Genomic DNA, 12,850 nt, shown 5'->3' with positions numbered 1-12,850 from the left:
GCGTCACAAATTAAATAATTAAAATTAGAAAACATTGGTAAAATATTATATTGTCATTTAAAGAATTATAGATTTACATCTCTTGAACTCAATCAACTTGCCAGATTTAAAAATAACCTTACTGGGAAATCACACTTTGCAATAATCTGAGCACTGCGCCCAGAAAAATACGCGTTGCGATACAGACTAGACGTCATGTTGGGGAGATCTAAAATCGAAAATACTATGCAAATAATCCATTACCTTTGATTCTCTTCATCAGATGTCACTTCCAGGTATCACAGGTCCATAACGAATGTAGTTTTGTTCAAAAAAGCTCATCATTTATGTCCAAAAATCTCCGTCTTGTTAGCACATGATCTAAGCCAGCCGGACTTCTCGTCATGAACGAGGGGAAAAAATATATTTCCGTTCGTTCAAACATGTCAAACGTTGTATAGCATAAATCATTAGGGCCTTTTTAACCAGAACATGAATAATATTCAAGGTGGACGAATGCATACTCTTTTATAACGTATTGGAACGAGGGTACCCAACATGAACTCGCGCCAGGTGTCTAATGGGACATCATCGTTCCATGGCTCTTGTTCGGTCAGATCTCCCTCCAGAAGACTCAAAACACTTTGTAAAGGCTGGTGACATCTAGTGGAAGCAATAGGAAGTGCCAAAATATTCCTCAGCCCCTGTGTTTTTCAATGGGATAGGTTTAAAGTCAATACAACACATCAGGTATCCACTTCCTGTCAGAAAATGTCTCAGGGTTTTGCCTGCCAAATGAGTTCTGTTATACTCACAGACACCATTCAAACAGTTTTAGAAACTTTAGAGTGTTTTCTATCCATATATAATAAGTATATGCATATTCTAGTTACTGGGTAGGATTAGTAACCAGATTAAATTTGGTACATTTTTTTATCCAGACGTGCAAATGCTGCCCCCTAGCCCTAACAGGTTAAGAGATGTACCTTTATAGGATGATGAACAGTCAAACACCATTCGTATTGTTCCTTTGCGCTTATTTACATTTAAGTCATTTAGCAGACGCTCTTATCCAGAGCGACTTACAAATTGGAAACCAAACAGACTTGTGAAAGGTAAGTTGAATCCTTTCAAGCGATGTTGAAAAATAGACCTGAAACTTGACCCTTTTCTTTCATAGGCATTTCTGTTTACTTCCGATAGCCTTTGTTCCAGAGAGACACAGCAATTCAATCTAAAGGGCACCAGTGGTAGAGCACCCCCATTTTCCAATATTCCTTCAACACATTGTACAGGTTTAAAAATGACAATTGATCACTTGGACTGTATATTTTGCAAAATGTACTTAACAGCAGACAAAAACCCCTAAAAAATACACATATCATTTTGCATATTATGAGACCTGTTCAAGTCCCTCAACCTATGGTAGATTTAATACATGTCCCAAATGGCACCCTATAGTACACTACTTTGTTTAGTGTAGTGCACTATAAGAGGAATAGGGTGCCATTTGGGACAAATCCTGAATGAGTAGAACCCTCCCCGTTGTTTCACACACGGGACAAACACACATTCTCCAAAACATGACTACAAGCAGTTTATAGTCCATCCAAAATACGAATATAAACAAGACATTTGTGAATTGGTGGCATGAAATCCAGCTTGCGATCATGAAAAGGATAAGACCATGGCTACGAGCAGATCGATCACAAAATAAAAAAAAATAAAAAAAAATAAAAAGCGGAACAATTATTTAATAATAAAAAATAAAAGTTGCTGCTCTTCAACTGTGTTTCTGTCCTCAGAGGGAGAGGAGACTCAGAGGGGTCCATACGCCTTTAAGAGAAGCCTCCGAGAGGAAGGAACCGTCGAGGGGTCCATACACCTTTAAGAGAAGCCTCCGAGGGGAAGGACCCTCCTCCGGTCTGTTGTTGAAATACATCAATGGTATCCTCGTCTTCCATCTCAAGCTGTGCAGGTGTGTCGGTCTCGTTGATCGGCTGTCCGTCAAATCTAAACCGTATCTGTCTAATTGACAAACCCTGTCTTTCGCAGTACGCCTTCATCAGCTTGCTGAGCGGAGTATGCCGTTTAATTTTGAACTGGACTACTGACCCATCTTGACCCGCAACCTTTAGGTTGATGTGGTCGTTTTCAGTCTTCACTCCTTCCTTTGGCTTTTCTTCAGACGTGTAGCTAGTTAATGCTCTGAGATTTACTAATTTATAGACAGATTGCTAAATGTTTGCGCTTTTTCCCCCCCCCCCAACTCTCTCGGTCTTCTGTTTGCCGACCAGGAGCGCGCAAAGGGTTTTAAACTCATCGCTTATGGTGAACGCCATGGTGTGGTATGTACCATACCGTGCCTTTCTTTCTGAGAAGCTGTTCTTGTGGTACCTTCTCGGCATAACCTTTTGTTATCATCTCTTCCATGAAGCCTTTGTACTCTGCAGCATAACCTTCATCCTTCTTAAACTTCCTGATGATATTTAGAGCCCGCTGCTTTGCCATGTCACGATTGTTCGGCAGGACTACCTGTTTGTTGTGAAAGGGCAATGGTAAGTAGTAGTGACGGTCTTTGAGGGTTATGGAGCTTGATACTATCTCCATAAACTTACGATCCTCAGCTGACATCTCACTTTTCTCTTCATACTCGCTCTCAGGGAAGTCATGGTTGTATTGATATACAAGAAGAACCCCCAGGTCGGCCATTGAGATACGATTGGCCATCATCGTAGGACGTCCAGATTCTTCTGCCATGGTACAATTGTTAAGAGGACCGTTCATCACCCATCCAAAGATGGTTTTCACTGCATACGGTCCGTTGCCTTGGCTATTTATGATTTGCCAGGGTTCCATTGCCTTTGGAGCATTTACGCCAATCAGGAGTTCGACGTCAGCATCAATTTCCTTCAACTGAACCTCTTTCAGGTATGGCCACCTTTTGAGATCTTTCTGAGTGGGAATGTTCTCTTGTCACTGGGATCTTATTTTGGGTGTAGACCTTTAGTAATGCAAGAAATGTGTTGCCTTCCACGTTGCCAATCTCTAATCCAGATATCTCAAATTCTTGGTAGGGCTCTCCTGCCCCATTGTGCGTAGCAGAATTTCAGTCTCACTGCATTTAGCATTCAGGTGCCTCATGAGTCTCTCCATACAAAATGTTGCCGAGCTACCAGAATCGAGAAACGCATAGGTTAACACAGACTTGCTTCCATTTGCCACCTTTACTTGAACTGGCACAATTGCAAGTGCACAATCTGTACCGGCCCCGGTATCGTCACCAGCTTCCAGTGAGACAAGAGCACTGCTGACAGTCTCCTCCCGCTTTACTGCTACACCACTCATATCTGCCTTTTGAGATCTAAATCTCTCTCTTCCTTCAATGTGCAGGATAGTGGGGTGCTTTCTTTGACAGCTCTGACAGGTCATCCTTCTTTTACATTCTTTGCTTAAGTGTCCTCTCATCAAACAGCCAAAACAATGGCCTTTTGATCTCAGAAACTCAACCTTGGATTCGTGTGGCTGTGCCTTCACCTGTTGGCAGTCGACCAATAAATGCTCTCCAGCACAAAATACGCATGAGGTACTGGGAGCGTCAGAAGGATAGGTGCCTGGTCTCTTTACGTTTAATGTTTGTGACTCTGGAAAAACCTCTAAAAGAACAATCTGCCACTACAGCTACTGCAGTGGCAAAGCTGCTTCCCCTACTCTTGGACTTGAACTGCTGTTTAAAGTCAGCTTCTGTTCTGGTTTTTAAAAACTTTTTGTTGGACAGGGGATCTTGAATATCTCCATACAACGGATCCTGCAGTATTTTGGCCTGTTTTTCCATGAACGTCACAAGGTCACTGAACTGGGCCCTCAGGTGTCTTCTCTCTAAAATATCACATGCCGTAGACCTCAATTTTTCGCTTAGGTTGTAGGGAAGTTTTGACATGATCAACTTTATGTTGGAGGGAAGATTAAGCTCTTCCATGTTCTGTAGGTCGTGCATAGTGTTACAGCAACCTCTAAGATAGAGTGCATAGCCACCCAGTCCCTTTCCATCATCCGGTTTGATGTTTGTCCAGTTCCAAGCCTTTTCCATGTAAGCAGTGGTGACTTTGATTTCATTGCCAAAGTGTTCCTTTAACAACCTCTTAGCCTCTGCATAGCCTCTTCTGGCTTCCATATGCAGACAACTACGTACCAGATCCTTGGGCTGACCAGTGGTGTACTGTTCCAGGTAATAGAGCCTATCCTGGTGACTGCTTGTCTTATCTTCTATACCATGTTCAAATGCACGCATGAATGGCCTAAAGTTTAGAGGATCACCGTCAAACATAGGTATCTCCCTAACAGGGAGTGTGGCCTGTTTGTGCTGTAGTACAAGGAGGTCATCAATTTCATTCTGCCTTTGCATGACAGTAGAGAGGTTATCATGGCTGGTATTATCGCTGATACCCGCAGTGTTGATTCTGTGTTGATTGCTAGACCTTGCTGTTGGCTGCTGAAGGGTGTGGTTCATGACTGTTTTCTGAATAGGTTTTGATGTCTTTGTTGTCGGTTGTTGTAAAACCCTTTGTAGTGGTGTCTTTGGAACTGCACCTAATGCAGCAAACTCAACAGGTGATGGTTCAGGTTCCACATAGACCTCAGGTACCTGGTTCTCAAAATAAGAGTTCATTCCATCTTCTTGGCTTAGTAAATGGGCTGCCACAGCATGGGATTGAGAAGTTGACTCACTCTCCAGGACCTTCAGTGTGGCATTATATGCTGCTATGTACGTTTCCAGTGCCATTTTCTCCATCCTAACATTCAGTTGCACTCTCTGTTGTTCCAGTTGAGCTTTGTTGTTCCCGTTGAGCTTTCTGTTGTTCCAGTTGAGCTTTCTCCAGTTCCAGTGCATGCTTGTCCTGTAATGATGCTTGGCGAGCTAGTAGAGCTGCTCGTTATGCCTCAGCTTTTAAGCGTGTAGAGGACACTGAGGAAGCCGTCTTAGAATACTTTGTTTTACTTGATGTTTTTGACACATTGGAAATGCTGTCGTGTGGTTCAATGAGCGTTTGTGGCTCAACTTCAGCTTTTTTCCATATTTCCACCTCTTTCAGGAAATGTTCATAAGTTCTCATTCTTGGTTGATAATAGTTAATGCTCTCCTGTTCCTGTTCCTCCTCTGTGACCCGCTCTAGCACAGATTCATGAGCATTCTTAAAGTCATTGAGAACAGCATCAAATGCTTCAAGACTCTCATTCACAGTTTCAATGTTTCCTCCATCAACAAGAAGGACTTTTATTTCATTCATTTTGCGTGTACACACTCCAAGTTTGCCTCTCCGGGCTGCATAGAGTGAATTTAAATGCTCCTCTTCCCTCTCCAGTGGAGTCTTATTTTGGATTTCGTCCTCCATCATTCACTTTTAGTTCACTCAATTTACAATGACACAGTTGTTGGTTTGATTGTTAAACGTAATGCCCCTTTAGACCTCCTTTAAATGCTTTAAAACACAGTCATCCATTTCAGCATATTGACCCATTTTGAATTGAACATGTGCAAGTTCGGCATTTTAGTTGCGTTTTAAACATTTCATCCCTTTATACATTTTGTCCCTTTAATGAAGTTTGAACACGCAGTATCATTCGTTGCGTGGATGCATTGCATTTCCACGTTAGGCCAAATATTAGACATATGATTAGGTTACATTGGGCATAGGATCTCAGTGTTTCCCAAACTTAAACTTCTTAATTGTTTTCACAGCGCTGTGTTTTGAATTCCATTCCCAAGTTTATCAAACATTCCAATTATAAGCACATTTGCGCTTCCATAATATGCATGATCAAATGAACGCATTGAACAGGGCAGCTCATTCATTCGCAGTGGTTACTCACGGCTGGCGAATTCTAGGAGTTCAAGTCCTTCCAAGCGAGCTGTCCTTATGGTATGAATGCAATTACAAATAGAACAATATCCAGCGTGTGTCCAAAACCGGAGATTTCCTTCCGATAGCAATCCTTCACGGAGTTTTTTGACTTGATTGTAGTGGCTTCCTTTCCTCTTTACCATAGCCACTGCCCAAGCCTGAAGCGGGGTTGTTTGGTACGCATACAGCCCACACTCAAGGTTTCCAAAAAGCCAAACATTCAATGTGATCCAGGGATATGGTGCAACAAAAATGTTTATTCTTCTTATATCTAACAGGAAAATGAATATCCAATCAACTTAAAACATAGGTTACTTGATATGGAAAATACACAATATGACCTGTCTGTATGGTCAAAAAACTATACCGCTCCCGCGTCTAGCAAGGACTCCTCCCCCCAAAGGCCCAACTTCCTGCTTTTATCCTAACACACTTACTGCAGTACAATGAATGGGCAAGAGGGGGGGGACAAAACTAAGTTACACTAACAACAAATGAATACATCTCAATCAGGTAAATATAAATCATAAAAGTACATACCTAATATTTCATCATATACATTCATATTTACATAAATATACATAAGCTCTGTATGTTCTGTCTTTTATACAAATATGTCCAAATAGGCTCTAACAAGCACAAACACAGTTCTTACAAAGTTATGTCCTCAATGTGACCAGTTTATTTTTGGATGCAATGTTCAGACATTCACAGAAGTAACTACAGCATACACAATCATCCAAACCGGAAAATGTAGGCTACATTAGTCCTAGCGCTAACTGAGGAAAGACATAACACAAGCGGTCATATTTAGAGAACTCCTGGCTGACATAAACCACAATATGAATTAGCTAATAGCAATTACTATTTATAATTCATCACGTCACGGTTGAGCTCAACATTGATCGAAATAATTTCGTAAAACACTTTCTAGAAATCAAAAGTTATCCGAAAATGGGTAGTTTGTGCGCGCCGCCATTTATTAAATTTTTTCATCAACCAAAGATAATAAGAGGAGACAAGATCAGTTTGGTCTGTTTGCAGTTTACTCCTGAAGTTTACTCAAAAGATAATTGAACCATTCCTTCACCTCATTATAACATTTCTGGTCTGACAGACATTTACGTGACATCAAGAATGCATTGTATAATGTCAACAAACATGGCGCCACACATAGCTGGCAAACAGCTTAGCATTAGCTCATTATAATCAGTACAACAAAATACCCCAAAATAATTTTACACACATCATAGGTGTCCATTATAATCTATGCAATAATCGGAATGCATTATTTGTCAGCAGAACTTGAAAACGTGAATAAAACTGTAAATACATTATGCTCCATAACGTGACATGACATTCATACGTACAGTACCAGTCAAAAGTTGGGACACACCTACTCATTCAAGGGTTTTTCTTAATTTTTACTATTTTCTACATTGTAGAATAATAGTGAAGACATCAAAACTATGACATAACACATTTGGAATCATGTAGTAACCAAAAAAGTGTTAAGCAAATAACAATATCAGCTTCACCTGGAATGCTTTTCCAGCAGTCTTGAAGGAGTTCCCACATATGCTGAACACTTGTTGGCTGCTTTTCCTTCACTCTGCAGTCCAACTCATCCCTAACCATCTCAATTGGGTTGAGGTCAGGTGATTGTGGAGGCCAGGTCATCTGATGCATCACTCTCGTTCTTTGTCAAATATCCCTTACACAGCCTGGAGGTGTGTTTTGGGTCATTGTCCTTGTGGAAAAACAAATGATAGTCTCACTAAGCGCCAACCAGATGGGATGGAGAATCGCTGCAGAATGCTGTGGTAGACATGCTGGTTAATTGTGCCTTGAATTCTAAATAAATCACTGACAGTGTCACCAGCAAAGCACCCCCACACCAAAACACCTCCTCCATGCTTTACGGTGGGAAATACTCATGCGGAGATCATCCATTAACCCACACCGCGTCTCACAAAGACACGGCGGCTGGAACCAAAAATTTGGACTCCAGACCAAAGGACAAATGTCCACCGGTCTAATGTCCATAGCTCGTGTTTCTTGGCCCAAGCAAGTCTCTTCTTCTTACTGGTGTCCTTTAGTAGTGGCTTCTTTGCAGCAATTCAACCATGAAGGCCTGATTCACACAGTCTCCTCTGAACAGTTGATGTTGAGATGTGTCCATTACTTGAATTCTGTGAAGCATTTATTTGGGCTGCAATCTGATGTGCAGTTAACGCTAATGAACTTATCCTCTGCAGCAGAGGTCATTTTCCATTCCTGTGCGGTCCTCACGAGAGCCAGTTTCATCATAGCGCTTGATGGTTTTTGTGACTGCACTTGAAGACACTTTTAAAGTTCTTGAAATGTTCCGTATTGACTGACCTTCATGTCTTAAAGTAATGATGGACTGTCCTTTCTCTTTGCTTATTTGAGTTGTTCTTTCCATAATATGCACTTGGTCTTTTACTAAATAGGGCTATCTTCTGTATACCCCCACTACCTTGTCACAATACAGCTGATTGGCTCAAACGCATTAAGAAGGAAAGAAATTCCACAAATGAACTTTCAACAAGGCACACCTGTTAATTGAAATGCATTCCAGGTGACTACCTCTTGAAGCTGGTTGAGAGAATGCCAAGAGTGTGCAATGTTGTCAACAAGTCAAAGGGTGGCTACTTTGAAGAATCTAAAATACATTTTGATTTGTTTAACATGTTTTTGGGTAGTACATGATTCCATATGTGTTATTTCATAGTTTTGATGTCTTCACTATTATTCTACAATGTAGAACATTGTACAAATAAAGAAAAACCCTTGAATGAGCAGGTGTTCTAAAACTTTTGACCGGTAGTGTACATACGGCGACTTTCGGAAAGTATTCAGACCCCTTAACCTTTATAACATTTTGTTACGTTACAGCCTTATTCTTAAATTGTTTAAATAGTTTTTTCCCCCTCGTCAATCTACACACAATATCCCATAATGACAAAGCAAAAACAGTTTTTTTTCTTTCTTCAAATGTATAAAAAAAAAAAAAATCACATTTACATAAGTATTCAAACTCTTTACTCAGTACTTTGTTGAAGCGCCTTTGGCAGCGATTACAGCCTCCAGGCTTTTGGGTATGACGCTATCAGCTTGGCACACCTGTATTTGGGGAGTTTCTCCCATTCATCTCTGCAGATCCTCTCAAGCTCTGTCAGGTTGGATGGGGAGTGTCACTTCACAGCTATTTTCAAGTCTCTCCAGAGATGTTCTATCGGGTTCAAGTCCGGGCTCTGGCTGGGCCACTCAAGGAAATACAGAGACTCGTCCGGAAACCACTCCTGCGTTGTCTTGGCTGTGTGCTTAGGGTCGTTGTCCTGTTGGAAGGTGAACCTTCATCCAAATCTGAGGTCCTGAGTGCTCTGAAAAGCAGGTTCTTTCAGTACTTTGCTCCGTTCATCTTTCCCTCGATCCTGACAAGTCCCCCAGTCCCTACCGTTGAAAAACATCCCCAGAGCATGATGCTGCCACCACCATGCTTCACCTTAGGGATGGTGCCAGGTTTCCTCCAGACGTGAAACTTGGCATTCAGGCCAAAGAGTTCAATCTTGGTTTCATCAGAACAGAGAGTCCTTTAGGTGCCTTTTGGCAAACTCCAAGCGGGCTGTCATTTACTGAGGAGTGGCTTCCGTTTGGCCACTCTACCATAAAGGCCTGATTGGTGGAGTGCTGCAGAGATGGTTGTCCTTCTGGAAGGTTCTACCATCTCCGCAGAGGACCTCTGGAGCTCTGTCAGAGTGACCATCGGGTTCTTGGTCACCTCCCTGACCAAGGCCCTTCTCCCCCAATTGCTCAGTTCGGGCAGTGTGGCCAGCTCTAGGAAGAGTCTTGGTGGTTCCAAACTTCAGGTGGACTCCAATCAAGTTGTAGAAACATCTCAAGGATGATCAATGGAAACAGGATGCACCTGTTCTCAATTTAGAGTCTCATAGTAAATGGTCTGAATACTTATGTAAATAAGGTATCTGTTTTTTATTTGTAATACATTTGCAACATTTCTGGTGGTTTACGCCACTGATCTGTTTGTGTTTTGCAGTGCGCCCATGCCCTACCTCATTGGAGTACATTCCAGCCTAATGGAGGTAAGTTCCTAACAACAGACAGGTTTATAAACTCAACTCATAAGTATGTTTGTGTATGCATGTCTGTGTGTGTGTGTGTGTGTGTGTGTGTGTGTGTGTGTGTGTGTGTGTGTGTGTGTGTGTGTGTGTGTGTGTGTGTGTGTGTGTGTGTGTGTGTGTTCGTGTCTGTTTGACTGTGTGTGTCTCTCCCTGCAGAAGGTGAGGGGGATGGCCCTGGATGATGTGGTAGTCCTCAACGTAGACAACAACACCATGGAAACACCCTTCGACGACCTCCAAAGCCTGCCTAACGACATGGTGAGACACACACACTACATAGACGTGCGCATGCACACGCAGGGCCGTCCACAGACTTTCATATCTCAAAGTTTTTTTTATGTTTGTTGCATAGGGCTATTTCTGACACAAAACACTCACTCAGTGTAGCTTTTAAGAAAGCTACACTGAACAAAAGTATAAATGCAACAAGTCAAGTGTTGTTTTATGAGCTGAAATATTAGATCCCAGAAATGTTCCATATTCATAAAAAGCTTATTTCTCTCAAATTCTGTGCACAAATTTGTTTACATCCCTTTTAGTTAGCATTTCTCCTTTGCCAAGATAATCCAACCACCTGACAGGTGTGGCATGTCAAGAAGTTGATTAAACAGTATGATCATTACACAGGTGCACCTTGTGCTGGGGACAATAAAAGGCCACTCTAAAATGTACAGTTTTGTCACACAACACAATGCCACAGATGTCTCAAGTTTTGAGGGAGCGTACAATTGACATGTTGACTGCAGGAATGTCCACCAGAGATGTTGCCAGAGAATTTAATGTTAATTTCTCTACCATAAGCCGCCTCTAATATCATTTTAGAGAATTTGGCAGTATGTCCAACCGGCCTCACAATCGCAGACCATGTATCACCATGCCAGCCCAGGACCTCCACATCCGGCTTCTTCACCCGCGGGATCGTCTGAGACCAGCCCACCCGGACAGCTGATGAAACTGTGGGTTTGCACAACTGAAGGATTTCTGCACTATCTGTCAGAAACCATCTCATGAAAGCTACCTGTGTGCTTGTCGTCCTCACCAGGATCTTGACATATCTGCAGTTTGGCGTCGTAACCAACTTCAGTGGGCAAAGGCTCAACTTTGATGGCCACTGGCACACTGGAGAAGTGTGCTCTTCACAGATGAATCCCGGGTTTCAAGCGTACCATGCAGATGGCAGACAGCATGGGTGAGCTGTTTTCTTATGTAAACGTTGTGAACATAGTGCTCCATTTGGGGTTATGGTATGGGCAGGCATAAGCTACGGACAACGAACACAATTGCATTTTATCGATTGCAATTTGAATGTGACGAGATCCTGAGGCCCATGGTTTTGCCATTCATCCGCCGCCATCACCACATGTTTAAGCATGATAATGTACAACCCCATGTCGACGTGTACGACAGCGTGTTCCAGTTCCCGACAATATCCAGCTACTTCGCACAGCCATTGAAGGGGAGTGGGACAACATTCCACAGGCCACAATCAATAGCCTGATCAACTATATGTGAAGGAGATGTGTCACACTGCATGAGGCAAATGGTGGTCACACCACATACTGACTGGTTTTCTGATCCATGCCCCTACCTTTTTTTAAGGTGTCTGTGACCAATAGATACATATCTGTATTCCTAGTCATGTGAAATCCATAGATTAGAGCCTTATGCATTGATGTCCTTCTATGAACTGTAACTCAGTATAATCTTTGAAATTGTTGCATATTGCATTTATATTTTTGTTCCGTGTAGTTATAGTGCCTCCTCCCCCATTTACATGATGATTGATGTAAATCTGCTAGTTAGCAAGCTCCGTTTATTTTACTGATTGAGATTTATCTTCAATCATCGTTTCAGAATAATAACTTCATAATATAATGTTCATAATCTTCTAACTCATGATGGCTGGCTGGCTAGTGGCTTGTGTGGATATTTTAGTATATGGTGGTTAGCTAGAGTGTAGCAGCTGTGTTGCTGCTGCCCTGACACATGTGCAACTCCCGACTGAAGAAGGGATGGAGTTGGGTTGGAGGGTCATTGAAGCAGTGACTCTTCTCTGTCTTTCTGCCTCTCTCTGCATGTATCAGCCAACCAGACTATTGATGAGAATGTAGGCTAAATCAAGTTTTATCAAGTGTTAATCAAATGTTATGCTGCTGTGGCATTACTGTTGATATTTAAACTAGGTAGCTCACTACACATACTCGACCGGTGACCACATCTCTCAAGCCATGCATACTTGGATACTGGGCGCGCGTGAGCTCTGTTTTGGGCAGATAACAGGCGCAACCAACGGAAGGGGTGGGTGTGTCGAACTTGATGATGTCAGACTTGCTGGAAGTGGGTTCAATTATGCCACTACCCAAAAGGGCACTGGAGACTGGAAGGGGTGTGTAATCTGCACAAGTAGAGACATATCTGTGCACATGCCTGCAGACACTCACATACACATACATACCCACTTATCCAGCTCTACAGTTCCAGAACAAGATGGTCTTGAAGAGTGTTTCTTTCCAAATTGAATTTGATTGCAGGAATTTTTTGGGCAGCCGCCTAAGCGTTTTGTTTCGGGTCACCGAAGTCCAAACTGTGTAAAAAAAAAAGAGAGAAAAAAGAATTAGAAATTCATTTCTGGGATTGAAAAACTCTTTCAGTGTAAAATGAAATGACCGAAACCAGATATAAAGTATATAGAAAAGATAATGGACCTTTATGTCTTTTAATAATATAGTCTTTAACAACTAACAATCACTCAAATAAAAGCTAGACAGTCAATTGACAATTCCAAAAACATTTAATTTAGCA

At 41.9% G+C, this 12,850-nt stretch overlaps 1 protein-coding gene across 4 annotated transcripts in view; it reads left to right on the top strand.

Moving 5' to 3' along the window:
* LOC106562885 (DENN domain-containing protein 1A) overlaps window positions 1-12,850 on the top strand; it is a 280,022-nt gene that overhangs the window by 186,389 nt on the left and 80,783 nt on the right. For all 4 annotated transcript variants that reach the window (XM_014127956.2, XM_045689822.1, XM_045689820.1 and 1 more), the window contains exons 11-12: window positions 9,964-10,009; window positions 10,205-10,306. In XM_014127956.2, the coding sequence (XP_013983431.2) occupies window positions 9,964-10,009; window positions 10,205-10,306 (148 nt within the window). The remainder of the gene's footprint in view (window positions 1-9,963; window positions 10,010-10,204; window positions 10,307-12,850) is intronic.

The sequence above is a fragment of the Salmo salar genome, chromosome ssa11, assembly GCF_905237065.1.
Source record: "Salmo salar chromosome ssa11, Ssal_v3.1, whole genome shotgun sequence".
Lineage (NCBI taxonomy): Eukaryota > Metazoa > Chordata > Actinopteri > Salmoniformes > Salmonidae > Salmo > Salmo salar.
This window is presented reverse-complemented; position numbering and strand designations above follow the sequence as displayed.